Raw genomic sequence first — 26,874 nt, 5'->3', positions numbered from 1 at the left:
ATAAATGTTTATTGACAAAAATTAAGCATTGTTTTAGGGCATTAAGCTTTGCTTTGGGACAGTGAGATTTAAGTTCTAAATAAAGTAATATTTCAATTATTTAAATAATAATCTGAATATATTTATCGACACAATAACAACAATAGTTAACTCTGTTGACAAAAGAAATGTTGACCATCATAATCATACATAATTAACTTTTAAGTACTTCACTAAGAATTTTATTTTTTCCCCATTGAACTGTTCACCAAACAAGTTAAAGAAATGGTTCTAGGCATCTAGAAATTTGCCTTTTGGAGAAGCAATTCTTAGCATGAAATTTATTTATAGAATAAATATTGAACCCCAGTTATATGCAAAGCAGGAGGTGCTTTTAAAACTCATAAGACATACTTCCTTTCCATATAAGTTTATAATCCAGTTCAGGGAATAAGGCACAATCTAATAAGTAAAAGTCCATTATTGATACAAAGCAGAACAGAAGTTAGGGCAGACAGAGGCTGATTCTGATTGGTTGGTTAGTTCATGGAGGTGGTGCCATTGGAGGTGGACTTGGAGAGGGCTTTATTGCAGGCATGGCTGGAGGAGCAGGTGTTTCATGTGGAGGAAAATAAGAGAAAGGTGGTGTTGGCTTGACCATTTCCATGACAAAAAGTAGTGCAATTTGGCTGTAGATTAAAAGTAGAGCATAACTCTGAGAGTTTCTTGAGAAGCAACAGTGGGCTAGAATAGTTTCTGTAGAAATGCGAAGGAAAGCTAGCTAACAATGCAAAGTTAATATTTATATTGCAAGATAGTTTGCAGTAATAACTGTTATCAACTGATTTGCTGTTCTACTTGTCCATACATTGAAAAATAAACACATGGTAAAATAACAAATGGATATGTGTGTGTTTTAGCTTTTTGATGACTTCACATTATTATAACCCTTGATTTCCAGACAGAAACTTCATGACTGACAATTGACTACCAAGAGTCAGTTTTCAACTGTGTTTGTTTCTTAACGAACTACTTCTAATATTTCTGGATGGGGGAAGAAAAGACATAAAACTATACCTAAAGCAACAGATTTTCAAAACCTTTTTTTCATGTGACTTTGATTGTATCGTACTTCCAGAGACTATTGCTTTTTATCGAGAAGCACAGTGAAAGAGTGTATATGAGAAAATGTGCCTAAACATGGAAAGCCATATGAGTTTTATATATGAATGCAGTTATTTATCCACCACTTCATCGATACCATCAACATAAAGATATAGGAAATAACCCTGTATTTTCATAAGCCATGTACCATATATACATATACAATATTATGCTGTACATGACTTCATTTGATTTCATAACTTGCTTTTCATTGCTTTCACCAAAGCAGATCATCTTATTATTTGGCTATGCTGTTTTTCTCGTGTAACTAATGTAGTATATGATCTTTGCCACCTCAGAATCATTTGAATATAAATCAACAACCATGAAGAACTTATATTATTCAGAAAGCATAACACACTAAAGGTTTACCTCAACCCATATTCACTAAATAAGAGAATAATAGCAAAAATAATCGCTTTTTCTCCCTAAGTTTAGATGATCCAATTGGCCTTTATATTCATGAGAAATCAAGAAGATGATATCATCTTGAAAGAGAGCACAAATATTTTGAAAGTATTCCCTTGTGAGAAATGGATGGAGCCATAGCATTTGTTGTTAAATTTTACCATTGATAACAACCCTTAAACAAAGAAGTTATTTTTCAAACACTTGGCACATAAATATTGGCAAAAGAAACTCACTTAATTAGATAAGAGTTTACGTGTTTCACTTACAAATTAGTATTGTTTTAGGTCTGAAACAATCCGTCTAGCACATTAAAAAAATACTACCATAGTGTTGCTTTTCCATCTGAGAAAAAGAAGTAAATTGTTAGCGTGTCTTCTATCTTATAGGGAATTTAGTTATATCAAGACCTCATATTATTGAATAGTTTTAATTTTTAAAGTAATTTTTAATATAAATTATATTGATAGCAATAATCAGAAAATTTATTTTAAACTTTCGATTATGTAAAACAAAATAATCAAGTCCACAGATGATTGAAGAATTTCTTAAATGCTGTGACCCATGATAAGGCATTAGCACTAATGCTAATATAACATTGATTATTAGTAAGTAGAAGGGACTAGAGTGAAGAGTATAGAAATTTAATTTGTAATATAAAATTTGTAATTTGTACTTGAGAAGCTTCAATTGCATTCCAGCTAATAATGTGAAATAGTTCACTGAAATACTAATGCCTATTTAAAAAAAAATAGTACTTTACTCGTGTTTAAATTTCAGAAATCATTAAAAATTGAATATGACACTTTTAAAATGATCTCAGAGCCAACCTATATCCTTAGACCCCTAGATTTCAAGATCATAGTTCCTGTAAACTATTTTTCCTTAGAAAACAAATTGCAGGCTATTATCATGCTGCCACCGAGTTGAAGAATTGCCTTCTACTAGAACAGGTAATAAAGTTACCTTGTAGTTAGGAAGTTGTAGGCATGGGATACTTTCTTTGGTGTCCTTTGCTCTCCGGGTGCCAAAACTACCTTAGTGTAAGCATCAGAGCCCCCAGATTACTTATGTGAACATGTGCTCTGACTCAGATGCCCTAAATGATAGACACACACGTACACAATTTAAATGATAAATTCAAGAGGAGAGAAGGTTAATCATACTGTTAATAAAAGTTACTATTAAATTTCTTTTGCTATTTTCAGATCCAGAGAAATTCCATTTATATATAATATTTCAAAATATTGGATAGTGCAGGAGTCTAGATATAAATTTTCTATGTGGTCACTTTCCAAAATCATTAAATGATAGGTGATTAGATACTTCTCAGTAGCAGAATGAAGCATGGTTTAGGCAGCACATAACGTACACATAAATGAATGGAATGAAAGGATGTTGGCAGTAATGGAAAACAGTGATGGATTTTAGGAGATTAAACCAACTGACATTTTATGAAAATTTCCATTTCCTGCCTTGGATTTTATCTAAACTGACAAAAACAAACACACATTTAGATTTCTCAGATTTCTCATGGGATGTTCTCTTGGGTAGAATATCTGGAAAGAATTTCTGACAAATCAATCTGTCAGGAGCCATACTTTAATATTTATGAGGAAATCTGCCAGGCTGGACAAAAACACATGCTAGTCTTTTCTCCTTGCATAAAAGATCAGAGTTGTGCATAAAATATACACTGCTTAATCGTACAAGGTACATTGTAATGTTTTAGCAGAAGATGATTTAAAGATGGATGGGAAACACCAAAACAATAAGCTGGTGAAATTATCCATTCCCAAATGTTGACATTATTAGGTCTAGCAATCTATTTGCACTATCATTAGAACATATTTTACCCAGTCATGTGTGTCATGTATGAAAGACCTCATGTTAAAGACCCAAAACTTTTCTTGGAACATTGAGCACCACTGACCCCTGCCCCTCAGCAATGCTCTTCCCCCACCTACAGTCCTGTGAGCCAGAACTAACCACTCCATTCATCAGGCTTTGGTTTTATTCAAATTATTTTACAGTAACAGTGAAATAAGCATGGAATGCTTACAGAGTTCTAAGCATATAGATTAAAAAATATATGCTATGTGGAATCTATTATTTTGTTCAGCTTATTTTTTCTCTCCTCCATCTGTCTCTGAGTTAGGCCCAGATTATTTTCCTTTCCTAGGAGGTGTATGTTGAAAGGATTAAATAACAGAAACCTGTAGTCATTCTCTCTCTTAAACATAACTTTTACAAGAGAAAACACCCTCTTCCAAGTGGTTAGAAAAGGGATGAAGAATTATGTGGGCACAAGGCAGGAGAGAATGAGAGTTATCTAAGCCACCATTTTCTATAAGCTTTGGAGGACCCTAAGGGCAACTTTGGCTTTGGGAAAATAGTCCATCAAGTGAATGTTTGCCTTAGGTAAGCTTGGTTACAGGATTACTCACTCCTTAAGGAAGTGCTGAAAAAACTTGTCGGGGTGATGATTCTTCAGCAAAGCAGCAGCTGGTTTGCATCAGGATTCTATCTCTGAAAAACAAGTTAGCTCTGTGGTTGTATTTTTGCTCATGTATTGCTTCAAAACACGATCAGAAAAGAGTACACTATTTCTGTTACTTCAGCTGGCTTAAAACCTGATGTGTCATTTCACTGACTGTTATCATTGTTTCTTGAAACCTTGTTCTTGTTTATAGATTTTTTTTTTTGACTTGAGTTTAGAAATGTTCCAAGCAGATCAGCCTAAAAAATTTAGAATCGTGGATTTAATCAGTAACTTCTAGGTCTGTGTAGGAACATATTGCATGAGACAGTGATGTAATTTGTGAGAAATGTCTACACACAAGCTTTCATATACCTTTATTCTGTCTTTAGAATTTGGAATGATGGGAGATCATACAATTAAAAGTCAGCGACCTCGATCTGTTCATGAAAAAAGGGTCCCTCAGGAACAAGCTGATGCTGCTAAATTTATGGCACAAACTGGTAATACGTTAGTTACATTTTTCTATTTATTGTTGTTAATTTAATGAAACCACTGCATGCTTTCATAATCTTTTGCTGCACATTTGTCAGTTTTTGGAGCTGATATTTTTTTGAGCCATTTTTTTTTTTGTCACCAGTTAAAGTCCATAAATGAAGTAGCTGTGAACTGAAAAGTGCACAAAAAATGTGTAAGATTTATTTTGCTTTCATTGTGGGACATTTAGGATTTACATATTATTATTTACTTATGTTAATTAACTACTTAAAATGTATCATTAAACTTTTAAAGAAACTCAGCAAACTTATTTCATCAATAATTGATTATTTTAGGACTTTTCAGAATTAATATTTTAAGTAGGACTTTAGATGATGAAATTTAATATTTAATATGTTGAATATTTTTTCAGTTGTCATGTATCATATAAATATTAATTGATTGTTAAAGTGTATAGCAATTAGTTAGAAACTTTTTTTAGAATTTAATATCTTTAATTTGGAAAGAGTTTTGTTATGTAAGCTAAATAATAAAAAGTTGACAGTCTTTATTAGTAAGGTATAATACACTCCAAATAATTAACTATCAACAAAAATGATTTTTTGTTTTATAACATTTTTAATCATAAATAAATTAGATTACTTTAAAATACATCACTCCAAATATATATATATAAACAAATAGATGCATTCCTCTTTGGGCTCATCATAATAAATGGGCTATAATTCCCCCTCTTTACTTTGAATGTAGAACGTTCTTAGATGAAAACATGATTAATCTGTGTTATAAACATTTTCATCTGTCAGTTTTATTGCAGGAAATTGCAAACTAACAGTTTTATCTATGTCTTCATAAAGTCTTATACATTCCAATCTAGATCATGTATTTTACTATTAATACAGAAGTTTCAAGTACATGACCAGCTTTTTGACATGACATTCAGACTGATTTTGATGAAATTCCCTTGAAGAATGAATATTTCCTTTAGTTCATGTGATCTTAGGATAATACTTATTCAGAACACTAGATTTGAATCTATAACTCAAAAATGCAAATATTCTTAATGAATTGTGCTCTTGGTAATGGGTGAATAGTAGACTTGAATACATTAGTGGCAAGTAGGTCAAAGAACTCTCAGAAAAGGAAGAACATTTAGAATAAATTCTACATTAAGGACATATTTTTAGCTTTTTAAAAATATATGGTACAGCCAAATCCAGAAATGAAGAAAACTTGCTTATCTGGATTGCTTTTCGTGCACCTTCTTATTTAAGAAAAGGTGATTTATATTTTTACTATTTGATTGAACAAGTCCAAAAGTGCACGACCAGGTTCAGGCAAAATTTTAAATTTCTAAATGTATGTTTCTCCCTTACAAGGATCAAAAAGTCTCAACTACTGACCAGAGATTAGGGGATGATTGACTCTAAGTAAAGACACAGGGCATGGACTGACTACTCAGCCTCCTTCTTGTGCCATTTCATGGGGCATTTCTGTAAGATTAGAGGTGTCCTGACATTTTTCAAAAGAAGTGGCAGACATTGGTTTACTGAAATTCCTTAAAATTGGAGTCACCTATTAATGAAATGGTGAACCATAGTTTAAATTTCCAATAATGTAGCAAAATTAGTTTATGCATAAATATTATGCAATTTGGCTAGGAGTTTTTATATAAATTCAGTTTTTGGACTTGCCTGTGACACATACCAAGAAAATTCAGAGTTTTTAGCCAGAAACCTTTTTGCAAATTCAAATCACAAGGAACATTATATTTTCTTAGTGAGGAATTACTAGTTTCCATTTTAATTTACTCACTATTTTCCAGGCATTGTTTTGTATCTAATACATAGGGACACATGATTTGGTAAAGTAAATGAAATGCTTATTAAATAGATCCATGAGGAGCTTTAAAACTATTTCCCCATGTTGTTATCAATAAGTCAGAAAAGTCAATGAACTTCAGAATTAAAGTCCTGAAAATATTGATTGGATGCTTTAACTAATGAATAACATATAGTTATTATTTCATTTTAAACCAAATATAGTATAGGTAAATATAAATACAGGTATAAGACATTTTAAATTTACATTTCTATGATACTGATTAAAGACTGGAAAACTGCATTATTTAACATAGTTTTTAAAATAAATAATTTGACACGAGGCAATTGTAAAGCTGAAAACAGCAGGTTTTTTGTTTTTTTGTTTTTTCCCTTAAATATTTTCTGAGATTGTACTTTCTCCAGATGTTAAGGTAGTCTGAATAAATACAGCTCAGTATCACACAATAAAATTCTACAAAAGTTAAGTTTTATTTATACTTTTCTATTTGTCTTTCAAACCAAGAAATTTGTGTTGCATGTAAATAATGATGAGTAATTGCTAGCATTAATTTGAGAACAAAGAATAATGCAATAGGGGTAAAACTGAATAATAAAACACACTATATTTTTATGTTAGTCATGAGGAAAAACAAAGCAAGAGCTATCAGACCGTATAACTTAAGAATTACTTCTCAAAATGAGTAACCTGGCCTCTTCAGTCATTATGATCAGTCAACCCAATATTTAAAAACAAACTTTCTATAAAGTAATAATGTGACTGGCAATGTTTCTAGAAGAGTAATATTTAGTAAAGTCACATTACTTTATCAAAATAACTTGACCATTTTGGTCAGTTTGGTAACTGAGATAGGCTAGTTTGGACATAATTGTACAATGCTCAAATAGTCTAGGACACGGCTGTATTTATAGTCGATGGAAGTGAAATGCCATGATAAGATATAGATATTTAATATAGACATCTAAATTAAATACCAACAAGATGGCTTAAGACATCTTAATTACACATACTGATGCTTTTTAACATCATAGTTATCAAATGATCTTATAAACATGTTTAGGAAAGTAGTCTTTTATTCCAGTGTGGAAAATAGTATGTCACATGTTATCTAAAACAGAAAAATAAAATTGTGTGTTTCTAATTTCATGATTTTAACATACTAGCAACATTTTTTGTTAGTATTCTGTTTACAGTTTAAAATGCACGCCCATACCTTACCTCATTTAATCCTCACAAATAGGTTTTGAGGTAGATGTATTACTCATTTTATTGAGAGGTTCAGAGAAATAAAGTGACTTTCTCAAGGTCACAGAGCTAATATGCAGTAGCTTTCCATCAACGACAGATCTTCTGACTTTAATAGCAGTGCTTTTTCAGTTTCCTTTCATGTTTCGTGTCAGAATAAAGAGCCTTAATAGTACCTTAGATACTGAATCCTTCTACATAATGTGTAATATGCCTTAAGTTACAAGTTAAGGAACCAAATTAGTTTGTGCTATCTCCAAAGACATATGTATTGAGAATAGTATACTTTGTGTTATTCTTTACTGTCTTAATGTCAGTGAATTTTTTACAGAATATCTTTGCTATAAAGTATTTCTCACAAAGCCCCAATGTGCTTGACTAGAACAGCCTTCATGCCTTTTGGGATGAGGCTGTGGCAGCATGGAAATCATAACTATTTCATGGAAATGTCACTTGAAATTATAGATTGAGATATAATGTGGTCATTTTTGTAGGTGGGCCAGTATTTCAACGGCAAGATTTGATTCAGAATTTGAAAGCCCATATATATCTTATTCATTTATTTGTTTTGGTTTTGATCCACAAAACGAGCCACCGGTTTGAGGGGGAGTGAATAATGCCAATTCTGAGCACTAATTATCAATCCCTCGTGACCCAGGCATCATTATCTAGCTTGTTCAACATCATTGTAGCTTCATACATTCAGAAGCAACCCAAAATTTTAAAAATTTTACAGAAATGCACATAAAAATAGTTCTTGATCCTGATTCATTGCTCAGTTTAATTAAACCTTCTTTTGCTGCCATCATAACAATGCAATGCTCTTGTGGAAAAATAGAACTAATTGTATTCATAACCTTTATCATTTTACTTATTATAGAATTCACAATGTTCAAGGTTTTCTGGCTTTTAATTAATCACATTCAACCATAGTATTTCTACTTCACTTAATCTCATCACAAACACAGGTTGAAATATCACAAGAAAAAAATTTGCATTAGATTTTCCCCAACGTTAAGCTTAAATTTTTTTCACTGCTAAATATATATGTGCATGTATACATATATGGGTAGATATTTTTTAACCATTGTCATATTATAGGGTTTCTAAAATAATTATTTTTAACCTTGATAGAGTATTCATTCATGTAAAAGAACAAACTATGAGGCACAGCTTTAAATATTATTCAAATGGTCATTGAATAACATTTTTATAGATTAGTTATATATAAATTGGTAAAGGCTAAAAATACTGAAATAATCAACGGTGACGTATAGAGTATGACCAGGACAAACTCTGATCACAACACTGAAAAGATGTCCTATTTAATATAATATGTCATCTCAGTTACCACTGTGCCCTTATGATATATATCCAGTTATAAATGCATTATATTATTTACACCTCTGGGTGCATACTGCAGACCAGTATAAGAGCAAATGCTTCCGAACAGTGCTACTCAAAGTGTGCTTGTCTGTGACCTAGTTGTCATGGGCCCTCGAGGAGATAAGAAGCTTACAGCAGAATGTAACTTGAACTACTTTATCAAACACATGTTTTATTTCATCTGACTCTGTTTTTTGGAAAAAGAACTTCTCAGTGATCAGCAAGTTGAGTTACATTCTGGTCCAAACTTCATCTGTCCTAGAGTCCCAGCCCGTGGACCAGATGCCTTGAGTTGCACTGCAAGTCATTTCTAAGTCATGTATTAACCCTTCCAAGAAAGGTGGAGAATGGATCATCATACTCTATCAGTTGAATTTTCTTCTAAAGGCAAATCAAATTCTAAGCAGAATCTGTAAAATATAAATTGCTCCTTGATTTATATAATCAGTGATGCAGCGTTTTCAGAAACACTTCACCAAGTGAAGCAAAAGTAGTCTTTTTCAACAAAGTCTAAATTTAATTTAACTAGTTCCTGCCAGCAGGTAAATGGCCCAATTTTGTATTTGTAGAAAAGCAACTGCAAGTTTTCAAATTAGTGTTAAAAATCTATCCTGAACACCATTCCAGAATAGAATTAGAAGCCCGTTGAGATGGTCTTAGAAATTCTTGACTTTAAGTCTCCTTGGGACATGACTTTGGATCATAATAGAACTTAGACGTAGTTTCAGGGTGATGCCTACTCCAAGAAAGTTAATGAATTCAGACATTCAGTGACTTTTTAAAGCCCTATGTTTTTAGTAAATTTTAGTTCCAGATTAAATTAATAGAAATTATAGAGGAATTTTCCTTCATTTCAAGTAAAACTTACTTCTCTACTGTGGATCGTCATGGGGAAAATTGTGAGTAGAATGTTTTTGAACAAATTGTCACAAAATAAATAGCTGTCATAGGATGAAAAAGTAGGAATTGCACAAGGAATAAATTATAAGCAAGTGTGAGTGTTCAACACAATAAAAATTAGATATGCCCAAACTCCCAGAGCCCTACCTCATCCAGCATTAGAAAGGAGATTATGGAACAAACGACTGGGGAAGGATACATCAATATATTCCTACTCACCAAAGCCAGAGTAAGTTTAGCAATACATTTTGTTTCCTCTTCCATCAAAGGACAAAGCTTTAGATTGGCTTGAAGAGAATCGCTCCAACAATCATTCTTGAAAAATGCTGACTTGTCCCTTCATAGCATCCATGGCCCAGTGGATTTGTGAAGTGGAGTCTTGCTAACAAGGTTATAGCTAACATGGATCTTGCATCAGTGTAATAGTATCTCTCTTTAAGTTTCTTTTTCTCTGAAATGTTTTTGTGTATCTTTGATGTACTGTCATGTTCTTACATTGAAATTATTCTTGCATGTCATAATGTCAGTTTGGTATAATGCTTACTAGATGAATATTCAATACAGTATTTCATGTTTATTTGTTGTCTTGCACACAGGTGAATCTGGCGTGGAAGAGTGGTCCCAGTGGAGCACATGCTCAGTTACTTGTGGTCAGGGGTCGCAGGTGCGAACCAGAACTTGTGTATCACCTTACGGGACACACTGCAGCGGCCCATTAAGAGAATCAAGGGTTTGCAATAACACTGCCCTCTGTCCAGGTAGTGTTAGCAGTAACTACAACTGTGGATGTTATTGAATTGTGTCATGCTACGCATTTGGAACGATGTGTTATTTTCATATGAACCTGGTATAGGCATTTTAATTAGAGTGGATAAGTGTAATTTGTATTCAACTGTGAGATTTTATTATGTATATGATTCTTTCCGCTTTCAGAGCAGCCAAGAAATTACAAAAGTGACTCCCTACGCACTGCACCTATAAGCTTGAAATTCTGTATCTGTTTCTAATGGTATTTAAGATTCCAAGTCTTTACTTATTTTAGATGGTGAAAATGTCCAATTGAATGTTGGAGGAATAGTGAAATTTGCCATCATCCTGGAAATGTGATCAGTACCCAGTGTTTAAGGCAGTGGTTGATACAGCCTTTAAGGCAGTCAGCTATTTTCCTACCACTTATTTGACCCCATCGGGCAGAATAGTGTCCCGGGCCAAAGGACTTTGTTAGTTTATTTCATTCAAGTGACTACCCTCATCAGAGCCATCCTCTGCCTGTAAACTTAAAGTCACTAATGGAAAAAAAAAAAAACAAACATGTTAAATGGAGCATAACGTAATAGCTTACCCACTTAGGATCAGATTTTCCATGTTACATCAACATTTTTTTTGTCCATCGGTGCATACATGCATATTATAAGCGTTTGTTCTTCTCAGACCACTGACTTTCATGTAAAAATAAGTACTAAAAGGATTCTGGGCTTTCTTTCAAGAAGTCCGAAGCACGTAATCCTGTGAATCTCTAGGTCTGTGTTTCTGCTCAGCCATTTGGTGGATGGGTGATGCGGACTCAGACCACTGCAGTTGACAATGGACTTGCATTCACGCCCTTCCAGAGGCCTCTGGAGTGAGGTGGGCGCAAAGAAAGGGCCGGGCACTACAGCCGCCTTTCATCTGAAGTGTGCTTAAGTCTTCTGGCAAGCTCCATTTCCAGAGAAGCCTAATTCTGCAGTTGCTAAAAGCAAGAGTACAGAGTGGGTGGCATGGGGGAGGGGCAGGGACAATCCCAATTTCCCAGAAGAACGGGCGAGGGCAACTCATTCAAAAACAATTTGGAGGTGGAGATGTTTAACAGGTACAGAGTTTGGATTTGCCGAATGAAAATTTTCTGGGGACCTGTTTCCCAACACCATGAATATACTTAACACTGCTGAACTGTACACTTAAAAAGGATTAGATGATAAAAGAAAAGGCAAGCTGGAAAAACTAAAAGGGGAAGGAAGTGGTGGGCAGTCGTGGAGGAGGAATGCTGCAGTGAGATGGGAGATCCCTTTGCTATGGGCTTGGGAGGCACAAAGCAGTAGACAAAGGTAGAATTAAAAGATAAATTGGGCAGAATAAAAAGAAAACATATATATATATATATATATATATATATATATATACACACACACACACATATATATATATATATATATATATATATATATACACATACATACATAACTGAATCACTTTGATGTATACCTGAAACACTGTAGATCAACCATTCTTCAATTAAAAAAAAAAGATAAACAGGGCAGAAAGGTATGAGGGAGGGAATACAGAATTAGTAGGAAAAGAGCAATGGTTCCACTGAAAATAAGAAAAGTCAGTGAGAATCAGAGGGAATCAGACTAGATGAGAAAGAATATCAAATGAAACATAAAAAGATAACAGAGGGGGGAAAATGCTTAAGGAGATCATGGGTGGGGAAGACAGTGAAAAAAAGATGACAATAATAGGGGTCACAGAGCAAACATACTCAAGTACATAAGGCAAGAGAAGGGAAACAAGAGCAGTAAGGAGATGGGCAATTTAGAAATTGTAATGTGTCTACATTTTATAGGTAAAAGGACCTCATGAGGAAATGCTAGTGGATTTTCAGGTGGGTGTGGGTTAAGTGCATTGTCTGGATGAGTACTTAAAGCTGGACCCTATTTACAGTATTTATGTTAAGGGTTCCACGATCAAGTGCCCTGTACTTGGCAATGAGAAAAGTGTCAACAGAGAGTTAAGCTGTACTTGACATATACATTTAGGTTGTCAGTATCCTTTTGAAGAGTCAAGATCCTTTTAACATACAGGGATAGACTCTAATGGCAAACAGATCCCCAAATGGAAGTCTGAGTGGGTGCTAAAGTGTTCTCCACAGTTCTCCATTCAGAGCTTACTTTCCAAACACTCGTTATGAACACTCACCTGGCTGACATATGGAAATCTCCATCCTTCTGCCCGAGGCTGCTGACCCATCCCCTCACTGGGCGTGGAGACCATGTATAGTGGGACCAGTGTGTACTCCCTTTCACTCTGCATCTCATGTCCAGAAAACTGAATAATATTCTATGATTATAAAGCTTTTCCTCAGTTTCTTAAACCTTCTACTATTATGCCTACTGAAGAAGTACATACTAATTACTGGTTTCTCTTCACCTTCGTATACGTATAGATTTACCTTTTAAATTTGCTTAAATAGTACTGATGATAAGAAATACGTATCTTTTAATCATTGTTATAGTTCAGATGTTGAATTAAAGACAATGAAAAGTATTTTGTTGATTTCTTTTTAATTTTCCAAACATGAAGAATAATTTAGCAACTTTATTATTTTAAAAATGTAAAATAAGTATCCCACTACAGGAAATTGTGATACCTTTCAGATGGTGATTGTGCTTGCTATGAAATATTTTGTGTTTGATATTTTGTTCAGTTATTTGTCATGCTGGTAAATATGTATGTTTTTACACAATATATAATGAAAACAGTGACAAGAAGTGAATTTAAAACCTAACATAGTACGCTGAACAGTGTAAATATCTTTCTGAAATACTTTATTCCCAAGAAGAAGATTATCTCAGAAATAACCTACTTGTCACACTGTAAATAAGCAAGGGTATTTGCTATTTAATTAATGAAAATGACACAAGGACAAACTGAATATTAATGTCACTTTTCACAGAATATGTGGGATGATAGAACTAGAGCTTATATTATTTGTACTCTTAAAGGCTAATCAATAGTATTATAAATTAGTAACCTTTCACCCACATTATTCACATTTAAAGAGTTTTAAATTGCATAATAATGTGTTATTTCTAATATGAATCCTAAGATATCCAGCCTTTTACAAAATTGTTGCTCTGACATCATAGTGTCTTCAGCAACCCTTATTGCTCAGGGCAGAAAATGATCGGGATAAACAGAAAGTAAATTGAGAAAAAGAGAGAGCTACATGAAATTCTGTATTTACTGCCCTGGTTTCTGATTTACAGTTTTATGACCTCTTGCAGGGTTTCTCAACCTTGGTACCACTGGCATTTCGATATGGATAAATCTTTGTTGTGGGGCTGGCCTGAGGATTTGGGGGTGTCTGGCAGCATCCCTGGCCTCTACTCATTAGATACCAGTAGCCCCATTTCTTCCCCTGAGCCGTGACAACCAAAAATGTCTCCGATGTTGCCAAATGTCCCCTGGGAAGGGGAGGTCATTATTGCCCCTGGTTGAGAATCACTAGTCTACTCTATATTCCAGTCTTTTAGAAAAAAGCTGATTTAGGCTAAGGAATGGTTTTGATTTTTTTTTTTTTTTAATGTCACAGTTTTCACATCCATTTATTTCCCTAAGAAAAAAAGCTTTCACTTAAAGGAGTTATTTTATACATCTCAATCTGAATCACAAGATACTTTGTATGCTTATTTCAGAAACCTGGTAGTAATATAATTTGTGTATTGTGTATTCTTCATTTCTTCTCTAGATAAATCAGAGACATGATATTATAGCTAGTGTCTAAAGAAGAAAACTATAAAAATGGATCAATTTGATTTTAGTTTCTAGGTACATTTTTCAAATGGACTAGATCATTTACAGATTTTCATACTTTACTGAAAATAAAGTAGTTTATCCAACAAATTTCCATTAAAATAAAAATATTTAATCTTTATCATAAATCTTTATGAAAAGGATTCATAAAATTACAAGATTTGTGCTACAATTTCCTACTAATTCAATAGTATCAAGTATCAAAAGTAACAAATTTTTAATAATTGTATGTCTTTTTCAAATGAAAAAACATATTTTTGCTTTTCAAAATTGATGTGGAGAAGTCATGAAATTTCACCATGGAGCAATGAAGACTGTTAAGAAGTAGTGAGTAAGAACCTGCTGTGTAAAAAATAAGTAAATAAAATTCAAAAAAAATAAATTAAAAAAAAGATTAGTTTTCAGAGGATTCTAGCTCCATAGTTTAACTAAATCATCAAGATTAATGAACATTTCTTTGAGATTTTAGAGAAAAATCTGCCAATTTAGCAGCTTTTTCTTCTGGGATTGTTCACTGCATGTGCAACAATGTGATTTGATAGAAGACAACAGAACCAGAACACAACAGAACCAGAAATAAAAATACTATATAGTCTATTAGCATTTTATACAGAAAATTGGGGAGAAAAGGTGGTTTTTAAGTGGAGAACATTTGGTAACTAGAAATAAATGCAAAAATTGCTTACAGGTGTACAGTTTACATAACAAAGTACATTCATATATGTTACTTTTAAATTATTTTGCTGTAATTGATCATATATACCTATATGTAAATATAGGTATATGTGTAGTGTTTTCCTTAGACTTAAATACAGACTTACTATTTATTCTTATACCAAATTGGATACAAATTGTCTTTGGTGTTCCCAAACTTAAATGGGAAAAATGCAAACATCTTAATTTCTCTCACTTTTTCTATATAGTATTTTTGAAATATACTTTCCAGCAAGTTTCACAGAATCTTAAAGAATTTTTCATTGAATATTACCTAAATTTGGCTAATTTTTCCAATATTTGAACATATTTTCACAAGTTGGGCAACTAAATAGTATAAATAGAAGAGAACGGGCTGCCTCATAATTGAGGATGTCATATCTGTGTTTTTAAAGTAACAACTTGGTCAGCAGATAACATGCAAAATATTCTAGATGTACTATATTTACTGGCATGTCTCCTCTGACACTTCTGCTTACCCCGACCAATGTTGAAGAGAAAATGAACATCTTTGTCATGTTTTGTGATAAATTTCTACTCCCCCTACTCATGTCAGTGGGTGTTATATCAAACATCTGCTGAGGAACTTTTAAGAGTAAGACAGAGGTTCAACATCAAGACAGGAATTTTGAACTGAAAAGCACATTTTGCCTGGCTTCTTTTGATTTGTATTATCCATGGAGTACAACTGCTTACTGTGTCCCAAATGTTAAGAATTGGGATGGGGTTGGTGATTTGACAGTGCAAGAAAGTGACCTAAACTTTGAACCTTAATGGACTTTCTGCAAAAGATGTCAACATTTATTTGCAGCAGTTATTATGGAGGAACACAAATTATGTTAGTATTTCCGGTCAAGTGTGAATTCATCGTAATGGTGTATTTGAAGTACTGGTGTACTGATAGTTATATAAGACATAACTTAATTAGATCATATGTTTTTTCTAGAATTTTTATTAATTAGGAGGATTTCCAATGCTATCCAGTCACTGGAAGAGGAGAGGTATCTTCTGTTTTTCTGGCTATTAGAAAGAGGTCTTCATATTTGCCCCTCATATTAAAACTGGGGAGAGAGGAGGCTATTATGCAAGTAGATAGAGTTTTTGAAATTTCCCTCTTATTCAAAAGACAGTGACTTTAAACACCCACATTTTTTAAATGGCAAAAATATGTTTTCTAAAATGTGAGGTAAAAAAGCTGTTTAAAATATGTACCATCAATTTTCAGATTTTTTTTCTTTCTCTGACACCATAAAATTTATTAATCCTGAAACTTTGTAAATGTTGGAAGAATAAAATTGACCCTTATCTATTTAAATGCAATTTTAACTCCAGAAGATCACTCTAAGAAATTTAGTTGATGTTACTTTTACATAGAAGTAACTCGTGACTATTTTACTATGAGGGAGAGAGGTGCATTTCCATTAAAAAAAAACAAAAAACTTTTAAAGTTTATAACATAATTGTTCAAATACAAAAAGAGGTACATGCAATTTTCCATTATTTAAATGATTGCTAACTTAACTTACATTTTGTGACAAATAAGAGTAATCCAATTGAATTTTTAAAATATCTTCATACTTGTCTATTTGATGAGTTTTTTTCTTAATTATAAAGAAAAATAATCTTTGACTTCGCCTCTCTGATTCTGTTGTTGAAGCTTCTTTGCTTTATTACAGTCCATGGAGTCTGGGAGGAATGGTCTCCGTGGAGTTTGTGTTCATTCACGTGTGGTCGAGGCCAAAGAACAAGAACACGGGCATGCACTCCGCCCCAGTATGGGGGAAGGCCATGTGAAGGACCCGAGACTCATCATAAGCCTTGTAATATCGCTCTCTGCCCAGGTAAGCCTGTTCTGGATTTGGGGAGCTTGGCATTTATGTCCCTGTATATGGTCCCTAGGATACCTAGGAGATATTAAGAGTACAACCTTCATTCAGTCACGCTGGAAAATGTGTCCTTTGCGTATTGATTCTTGCTTAAATAAAACTGGGTACCTTCCTTGATTCTATCATATGTAATTGTGTATAATATTTCCTTGAGTGAGTACCAATGAATGCTCACCTTTATTGGATTTCTATAAATAGGTATATTAATGATTCCCACTAAGATTTTATCTCTACTTGGATTTCCCTCCTGGAAAAATTATAAGCCATCCCAAAGACCTGAATTGACTGTTGCATCCACATTGTAACTAGAGAGACCAGTGTGGAGGCAATCCTTCTGATGTTATTCTCTCACACTCACTCAGCTAAGGAGTGGGATACACCCTTGACCACGTGTGAGCATGGTAAACATTTGTTAGGAAATCAGACTTTCTAGATTCACTGCTAGATGCATAAAATGGTTAGATCATAAATGACATACAGTATTTATGTGATTATGAAGACTGTATAGTCTGTTCTTAGAGTGTATTTATGTTATTTAAAATTTGTTTCCTTCAAAATATTTCAATTCTGTTTTACCCGACTTTGCTAATTCCACCCATTACTCCAGACAGAAGTCTTCGTAATGCTATTATTTAAGTTGCTGAAACATTCACACATAAAACAGATACCTACAAAATGAAAAAGACTCATCTCCAGCTTGAAGGGGCTTGCAATTTATGAGAGAAAATAAAAACAAACAAATGATAGAATCTCCCCAGGAAAAGCAAAGGCACTTCTAGAGGAAGACACAGACAGGAGTGGCAAATGGCAGAGGCTAACAAAAATGACAATGGGACCATTATAAATAAGCATCATCTTCTCTTTGGGAGAGTTTCTCACCTATCCATGCAGTCACATGTTCTACATGGAAGCAACAAAGCTGGGATGCCAGTAGTGAGCTCCAGACACATTATTCAGCTCACACTGAGTCCCATTTGCCCTTTAAATTCCCCAAGTTAATATCCTATATTATAAGGCAGTGATTCAAAGTTCTTCTGGAAATTTTAAGAATCTAAAACATCTGAAGACTGAAAAACATCCAAAAATGTAGAGAAGCAACAGTCATCTAACAAGCTTAATTGTTCTCTTTAACTGGCTTGCTACACTTAGGAATATACATGTAAATATGTAGTAGTTGTATTGAGTAATATCGTCACTTTTAGAATGTTATGAATTCTACAAATGATGAATATAACTCGTATGATTCAGTATTCAAGTATTATGAATATTGGGGAGTCAATAATCATGATTCCTTATTTGCAAATCACTCCCAGAAAATCTATTTATGTTCTGTCTTATTTCTATCTCTCTGTAAACATACAGATAGGCACACAGACACACACATATATATTTATGCTCTGCCTTTTTTCCAAAGATTTGAGTAAATTTATACAAATTTTAGAATTTTTTTTAACTGCTGAGCTGTGATATTTATGGGGAGTCAGAGTTCACTCTTATTTTTCTGTGGAGTGTGAAAAAATAGATAACACTGGGAAATAAAAAATCATAGCTAACTATAGACTCTCTTTTAATATATTAGTTTCTAGTTAATTCTTTTACCTCAGTTGATCCGCATAAGTACAAAGATAAAATAGCACTGATCAGTAAAATGTTGTCAACCAGGTTTTTCATAGTACACTTTCCATGAATTTTTTCTAGCAGGAAAAGGCTTGGATGAGTGCACAGAGAGGCTGAGTTGTTACAATTTAGATAAGAAAACTCATTTTTCTAAGTTGATGTAGTTTTTGCTTTATCACTCAAGTAGTAACCATGTGTGTTTTACCTGTATTATACTATCACTGGAGCCACTCTAAGACCCTTAAATTTGGTTGGCTTTCTTTTGTTAGGTCTTTAATTTTGGGGAGTTACGATTATACTAATTGTAACTCTGGCCTAGCTCATATTTTCTCATAAAGTGAGCATTATGGATCTATCTTGAATACTTAATAAATATGTTGCTTCTGACTTCTGTTATTTCCATTCTTGGATTTAGTTACATCATAAAAGATAAAATTCTTACCATATTTTATCCCAATTTCCTTGCTATCTGAAAGGGAATTCTTATAACTATGATTTAAAAAAATATATTTTTATACTCTGCTCAAAATTTTGGCATTATGTTTTTAAATTATATAAGATATGTTTGGTACAAATGTTTCAAATTCTTCCTAGATATTAGAAGAATTAGAACTAATTTCTTATAGCTAATCTCAGGCACCTTCACTGAATATAAAACATTATTAAGTGTCAACTAGATGTAAGACACTACTGAGAAGAATATATAGTCCTTGATCTCAAGAAATTTGTAATATCTTCTGAGGATTTAGAAATAAGCATGTGAAAAATTAAATGCAATTCTGAAAAACATATACAAATACTCTAGTCTCAATGAGATGTGGTAATTTGAATAGTAAGTGGTTTCAACCTCCATTTCTTGTAGCCATTCTACCTGAGAACCCTAAGACCACCTCTTAAGGGAAAACCTATAATGGGAAAATTGCCAGTGATGAAGAAGTGGGCCAAGACCCACACTTGGTTCTCCTTGGTTAGGCTGATTGTGGAGTGAAGAACAGAAGAGAGCAGATGAAACATTCAAAACAACAAACTGGGTCTCTGCTCACCACCTTTGCAAGATTTGACCATGCAGGTTGTGGTCATGGGCAGTGACGTTTTAGTGTGGGATCATGTCAGAGCAGCGTCCCAGCTTCCTGCTTTTAGGAAGCACATATCACCCCCATAACAAAGTGGATACTATGTAGGGATGATGAATATTGCTCACATCAAATAATGAAATGGTTCTATTTATGCAAATTCTGATGTCTACTGCTAAGTAGATGGCATCCTATTTTTATCTGATACTTTCCTTAGTCAATGTCCAACTTTCTCCCAACTTCTTTAGAGATGAAAGTAAACCACTTGCCTGAGATCCATATAAGGAGAGAAGAAAGGAAGGAAAGGGTAGATCTGATCTGATATTTCCTAGTTTGAGTTACTAGTTACCGACTTGTGTACTGTGTCTGAGAACAGTGACTGGTGTTGGTTGGGGGGAGATGGGCCAGAGGTATACAGAGCAACGAAAGGATTTCACTGTGATTCATTCACTGGCTCATAAACGTGATGGGACTTCGTTTTCCTCCTTTTCTCATCTGTAGTAATAATTATGTGTGGTACTATGGAAGGATGTGTGTGTGTATGTGTGTGTTCAGGGGTCTTTGGGATATGTTTCTCTTATCACCAAACTCAGAACTTCTGGCAGTCCAACCTATGTTTTCTGTTTTCTCTGAATTTTCATTGCAGTCACTAATTGAGCATCAAGTTCATAATTGATATATTTGAGGACAAGGAAATGCTCTTTTATTTCCTATGTATCTCTCCATGCAACTTTGTACCTGGTGATATGCACTAGATGACTATTGATTGGATTTTCTTGACATGTATGAATTTCTAATACTCATCCAAATTTTTCTAGGACATTTTCTGTGCCTACTTAATAATACATTAATGTGTTGTAGGGGAAAGATCTTGGACTTTTGCAAGAGAACATATATTTAAATTTAGATATCATCTTTTCATATCTATGTTGCCCCTCTGATCCTTAGTTTCTTCAGCTGTACAATGAGGACAATATAGTAACACCCTCTTCATGAGAGGACCATGGTAGGTGGCAAACGAGCAAACACTCTCTAGTACTAGTATTATTATCATGTCAGTGTCCTCCAGTGAGAGAGTCCATCAGGATGACACTTGTAGTTGAACAAGTTGGGTTTGTTACTCGGCAGTGAGGGGAAATCAACATAGGGAATTGCAGGGCGTCTTAGTAAGGGGGTGTTAGGAAAGACTTATCAAGGGTTTGGGCTTGTGTTGGGTGATTTCACAGAAGGTTTAAAAAAGTGGGGCTTTGCTCCAGATTTGATGGTGTCAGGGAGGGGGGACAATGCTATGATTGTGTATCTTAGTAAATTATCTAGGATGAGGGAAGACCAGATGCAGTTGGTGAAGAAGTGAGTCACTCATCTTAGCTGAGAAAGGAGAATGCTTGGAACATTGTGGGTTCCACGGGGACCTTGTCTTTGTCTATGAAGTGACCTTGTTTTACCTCATTTTTATCACAGTCTCAGAGTGACCTTGTCTGGTTATTAATGTGTTTTCTGATGCTTTTAGGTCCAACAGGGGATAACACAGCCTCGCTGTGACACCAAGGAAGCAGCCAACAGTACTGAGGTCTGGCTAAGTGTCAGACCTGAGCCTGGGTGTCACCTTGGTGGTGACTCCTCCTCCAGGGTGATTTGATCACTTTAGATGCTTCTATTTTTAATGATTTTGATTTTGATTAATATTCAGCTGGAGAAAAGTGACAGACATATGGAATGTTTACATTTTCTAGGTAGGCCCTCCATTAAAATTATATAGATGTATATCTGCGAAAAAAAATTGATATTTTCTTTTCCAAAATTAAATTATTTTGGGAAAATGAAAGCTTAAGTTTTTAGTTCAAAGCCTCAAGCTCTATGGTAATTTTCTTCGTAGTGTTTTACTTCATAGTAATAATTTTTTTCCCTCTGTCAGTAGCTGAAGACTGGAAGAACCAATGATTTAAGTTTGGCCCTCTTTGTGTCAGTTTTGACAATTCTCTTTCTGATATATATTTATGAAGTAGAGAACAAGTAATATAGAGGATAGGTAGGGATAAATAAGTGAGTGACAGATTGAAGACTGAAATAAAGAACTATTGACAAGTTTTCATTTATATATGGGGCTATGTATAAATGAATATAATTATATGATTCAGTGGTCTGGAGTTCACAGACATGGATTAAGGTTTAGTTCCAATCCTTAATTTTATTTATTTATTTATGTATGTATGTATGTATTTATTTTCCAATCCTTAATTTTAAATATTTACTTAGGCAACTTCTTCCTCTTTTCTATTCCTCACTTCTTTCATTTTTAAAATAGAGCTGATATTCATTACCCTTCTGTATCATAGGAATGTTAATGTGATTAAAATTAGGTGGAAGAATCTTGAAAACTATAAAACAATATAAAGTCGAGGATCATGATTTATATGGGAATATTACTTTAAAAACTAGGGATTTGGTGAAGTAAACTCAGGATATTATGACAGTTTCTGAGCTTTATTTCTTATGGACAGCCTTCATCAGACACTCAAAGGGATTCTTTGGCCAGGATTGTTCTAGGGAGAAGTACCTGCATAAGGGCCCATTTCAGTCTGTGGGGCTGAGCAGTCCTGCGTTTGAGAAATTCATTCCTGAGAATCCAGAACCATTCCAGACAGATCCCATTAGGTTGTAGTTTCCAGATATATTTGCAGACTCATAAACTCTAAGAAGAAGGAAAGAACCACCCAACTATAGGTCCTGAGGAACACAGCTGGAACCTAACATCTGTTACCTAGAGCAAGAGGCTTTGGTCTCCTGTGGTCCTAGTATTTTGATCCTTCAGCATTTGTGAGAGGGTGACCTCCCCACAGTCCCTCTGCAGGGAGCGTTCCTGTGAGGACAGAGAGTGGAAAGATCCTGAGCCTTTGCCCTACCTTGGTTCAAAGGTCCCTGATTGTCTCAACATGAGGATGTTATAATTTAAAACACAAATGCTGCCTCGTTAACCTGGTCTTTAATTAAAATTTGCATTTCATCATCTTAACCTTCTAGTCTATTATGTGGCAATTGTATTCATTTTGTGTCATTTCAGATTTTCAGCATTATTCTGGTGATCTTTCAGTGCTTAGCTTATGAGAGTTTTAAAAAATTGTGTCTTTCTTAATCCTGGCTTGCTCTCTTTTACTATTTAATATTTTTCTCATTTAAACTTTGTCTTAATTTACTTACCAACCTTTTTTTTAAATCCTTCTTAGCCCTTACCACGATAACTTGCTTCTATTCTTAATTCTAATTTTTAAAAATGATATTTCATTTTGATTTTCCTCTTTTGTCATTTATTTTAAAATGACAAATAGGAAACATAGGTTTTTGCTCTTCAGCATATGGCTCTTCTACATTTCAGTCTTGTATCCCAAAGGAGTCTTTCCCATTCCCTGGGTAACTCCCAATTCAGTAAAAATCAGAGCTTTCCAACTTTGGCATACCTAAATCAGATAGCCTCAAAGTCAGGGGCCAGAACTCTTCTCCCCCAATTCCTCCCTACAGGTAACTTAATCAGTCATCAGCAATCAACACAGAACAGTTGTTGAAATGATGGTTTTAGTGTTCAAAATATTCATGACTTTAACTTGTGGTTATTGTTATCCAGTCTATACTATAGTGTCACCAGTTATTGGTCAAGATGAGAAAATAGACTGAAACATAGTATTTTCATTAAAATGTATCATAGTCACAGGGAACTATATTCAATATCCTTGGATAAACCATAATGGAAAAGAATATAAAAACAAATGTATATATGTGTATAAATGAATCACTTTGCTATACAGAAGAAATTAACACGACATTGTAAATCAACTATAAAAAAAATTTTTAAATAATAAAATAAGATAAAATGTATCATAGGAATTGTTCCCTGCACATCGGAGACAGGTTTTTCTTCCGGGTGAACACAATTGCAGAAGGAAGTTTCTTTAACACAGCAAACCCCAGGAATCTAATGTTTTAGCCATTGCAATTTTAATTCTTCTGGGTCCAGAAAATCTGGTCATGTGTCACATTGCTGTAAAAAAACTTTGTGTCCCCAGAGTGACACTGTTGTATAAGGAAGCACATTACATGAAGGTAGGACAGACTGAGCTCAGCATCCTCCCAGCTTCAAAATACAGCCTCGTGTTCTCTATTCTTAGTCACCTTTGTGGGATGGTTAGTTAAGAAATAGGCATTTGGAGTTTTTAAATTGAAAAATAGCACTGGAAAAATCCAACTGCAAATGCTTATGATGGAAATGAAAAGAAACTAAAAAGCCTAAGAAAGTGCTGATTCTTAACCTGGCTGCCTATCATGGAAGAAATTATGCCCTCTAATGCGATGTTTACCAAATGGTGTCCCATGAAAAGGAAGAAAAAGGGAAAGAGGGGAGGGAGGATTGATTTTTAAATAAATTTGGGAGATACAGCTTTAAACAAAGTCTATTCAGAGTAGGGCTCCCTGCATTAGGTCTACAATGGCATCACACATTCAACGCGTTCCAAATAGACATTCTAATATTTCTGGACTGTGTATCCGCGGACCTGTTTGAAACCTACTCTAACCCAGTTCAGTAAAAGGGTCTACCATTTACCCATGTCTGGGCTACACTCTAGTCCCCAACATCTCCCATACCCATTCTTGTCTCTGTGCAATCCAATCTACACACAACCACAAAATGAACGGTTAAAATGTCACATCTCTTCCCTACTTTAAAGTCCTCTCGTGGTGCCTCACCTTGTTGGCCCATGCCTGCCGGGCCCTCCAGGATCGGACATCTGCTCACCCTCCAAACCCACCTCCTGCCGCGTCCCCCTCTTCGTGATCCCCACGAGCCCCAGGCTTCTCTCTTTCCCCGAATACACAAAGCTTTCTAGACCTCAAGACCTCCCTTGGGTAGAGCCTTCCACGGAACTTTATGCTTCTGGCTTCTTTTAGTGATGGGAACTAAGCTCTCCTGTGGTCACACTGCTTTCAGAACACTTCCAGCTGTCACTCTCTTGTTCACTCATTTGTTTACTTGTTTATCATCATCTGTCTCCACCACAGCCCCTCAGACTACACGTTCCAGGAGAGCAGAGCTTGGTGGGTCTTTATCAGCACAGTTTCCCCTGAGTCTAACAGAACAAGACCGGTCACAGTGCGGATGCTGTGTGCATCGTTTCTCAGGAGTACAGAGGAGCCAGTTTGGGAATGTTTACATTTCCCCAAATCATCGGGAACACTTTTCTGACAAAATGACAAGGTGCTAATTAGCCTTCAGTAGGAACACAGTTCTAGAAAGAAAGCTTTGAGGTGTTTTCAAGCTCGTGGTTTTGCAGTGAGTCTGGGGGTTCTCCCTGTAAGTGTGGAAGGCAGTCGTATCTGGGTGGGTGGTAGGGTGGGGAGGGCCTTGGTGGTTTCTTGCCTCCGTACTCACCCAGGTGGAGAGCAAACCTGAATGCAGCTGAAGGAGAAGCAGCTTCGGCACCACTCTGGATCCCAGTTAAGCATCAGATAAAAAGAAAAAAGTCTCTTCATGTCTTGTGTGGTACCTAGACAAGAGGTTATGAAATAGAAATCTTAGGTGTATCATATGATAATTGGTTTTTATTTTTAAATATCTCAACATTTAATCCCTGAAGTATAATGCATATATCAGACTAAGAAATGCTTAAATGCCCATAAAAGAACTCTTAATTTCCACCTCTCAAAAACCTCTACTTTTTCCTAATCAGTAAAATGACACTACCATTTCCTGAAAGATCTTTTTAATTTTTTTTTGGTTTAGGTGATTTCAGTGATATTGTGGTATTGTTTTTTATTTTAATTTTTTTATTGACATATAGTTGGTTTACAGTGTTGTGTTAGTTTCAGGTGTACAGCAAAGTGATTCAATTATATATGCATATATATCTTTTTTTTCATATTATTTTCCCTTGTAAGTTATTACAAGATACTGAGTATAGTTCCCGGTGCTATACTGTAGGTCCTTGTTGTTTACCTATTTTATATATATTAGTGTATATATATTAATCTCAAACTCCTAATTTATCCCTCCCCCCCAGAACATAATTAATGATTTTTTTGTTTTCAATTCTAGGATGAGAAACAAACAAAAAACCTAAAATAAAACAACGTTCCACATTTGACACTAAAGAAACTCTTTCATGTACATATAAGTCAGTTGTCTAATCTTTTAAATTAAATTCACGTACTCCTCTCTTTCTAACCTCTCAATTTTCCATTTTCACAGCGGAAATGGAACTTTGCCTTACCACACTCTATAACACACTAAAGGAATATTGGGTTTTTGCTCTTTTTTAAAAATATCCAATCAGTTACTTTGTCAAGTCCATTCTTTCATACTGGTGCAGTGAATGTTCAGGAAAAGAAACTTCTAGTTCTCAGTGTAAAATAAAAAGTCAAAAACATCCACTTGATACATCTTCAATTTCATTGTTATTTATTTTCTGTAACTAATTTATAAACAAAACTGTTCATATCTAAAATATATGTTTTGTTGATGTTTATGGTGGTGTTGAACCTCAAAAGTTCCCTCAAATGTCTAATTTAACTCATTCTTGAACTTTAGCCAAAACAGAACATGTGTACTTTGGCAGAAAGGACTGAACTAATATTACAAATGTATGGATTTTAAATGTTTAAAAATTTTTAACTATGGTGATGCAAAGTCTTCTTTCAAAAAAAGCCCTCTGAGCAAAACACTTCACAAATATTTTTCCTAATCTCTCTTAGGCAAGGTCTTTCCTCATTCCTCGTCCATAATACAGCCCCCTGCCCAATTATCTTCTCTGATTCCACCTCTGACTCAGTCATTACCACGTGCACATCTTCCTAGCCGGAGACACTAATCCTCTGTTCTTTGCAGTGAGTGTGTAGCTATTACATTCATTAACAAACAAACAAACAAAAAGTTAAAAATTTACCTCAAACCAGAATTCTTAAGGACAAGAGATATTCTTTTATTCTACTCACTGAGCACTAAACTGATTGGCATCTCTTAATTCATCTTTGTTTATGTGTTGCTTTCTGAATGTTCTCAAAAATTTGAATACCTGTATATTCTTTTGCCAAATAGATGGTACATATGCTGCAGGCATGAATGTTT

At 34.4% G+C, this 26,874-nt stretch overlaps 1 protein-coding gene across 2 annotated transcripts in view; it reads left to right on the top strand.

Annotated features, from left to right (window-relative positions):
* ADGRB3 (adhesion G protein-coupled receptor B3) overlaps positions 1-26,874 on the top strand; it is a 780,347-nt gene that overhangs the window by 299,831 nt on the left and 453,642 nt on the right. For both annotated transcript variants that reach the window (XM_036871882.1, XM_036871883.1), the window contains exons 3-5: positions 4,423-4,533; positions 10,498-10,659; positions 16,864-17,028. In XM_036871882.1, coding sequence (XP_036727777.1) covers positions 4,423-4,533; positions 10,498-10,659; positions 16,864-17,028 — 438 coding nt within the window. The remainder of the gene's footprint in view (positions 1-4,422; positions 4,534-10,497; positions 10,660-16,863; positions 17,029-26,874) is intronic.

The sequence above is a fragment of the Balaenoptera musculus genome, chromosome 12 (assembly GCF_009873245.2).
Source record: "Balaenoptera musculus isolate JJ_BM4_2016_0621 chromosome 12, mBalMus1.pri.v3, whole genome shotgun sequence".
NCBI lineage: Eukaryota > Metazoa > Chordata > Mammalia > Artiodactyla > Balaenopteridae > Balaenoptera > Balaenoptera musculus.
Note: the sequence above shows the minus strand (reverse complement) of the source record. Positions and strands in the feature narration are given on the sequence as shown.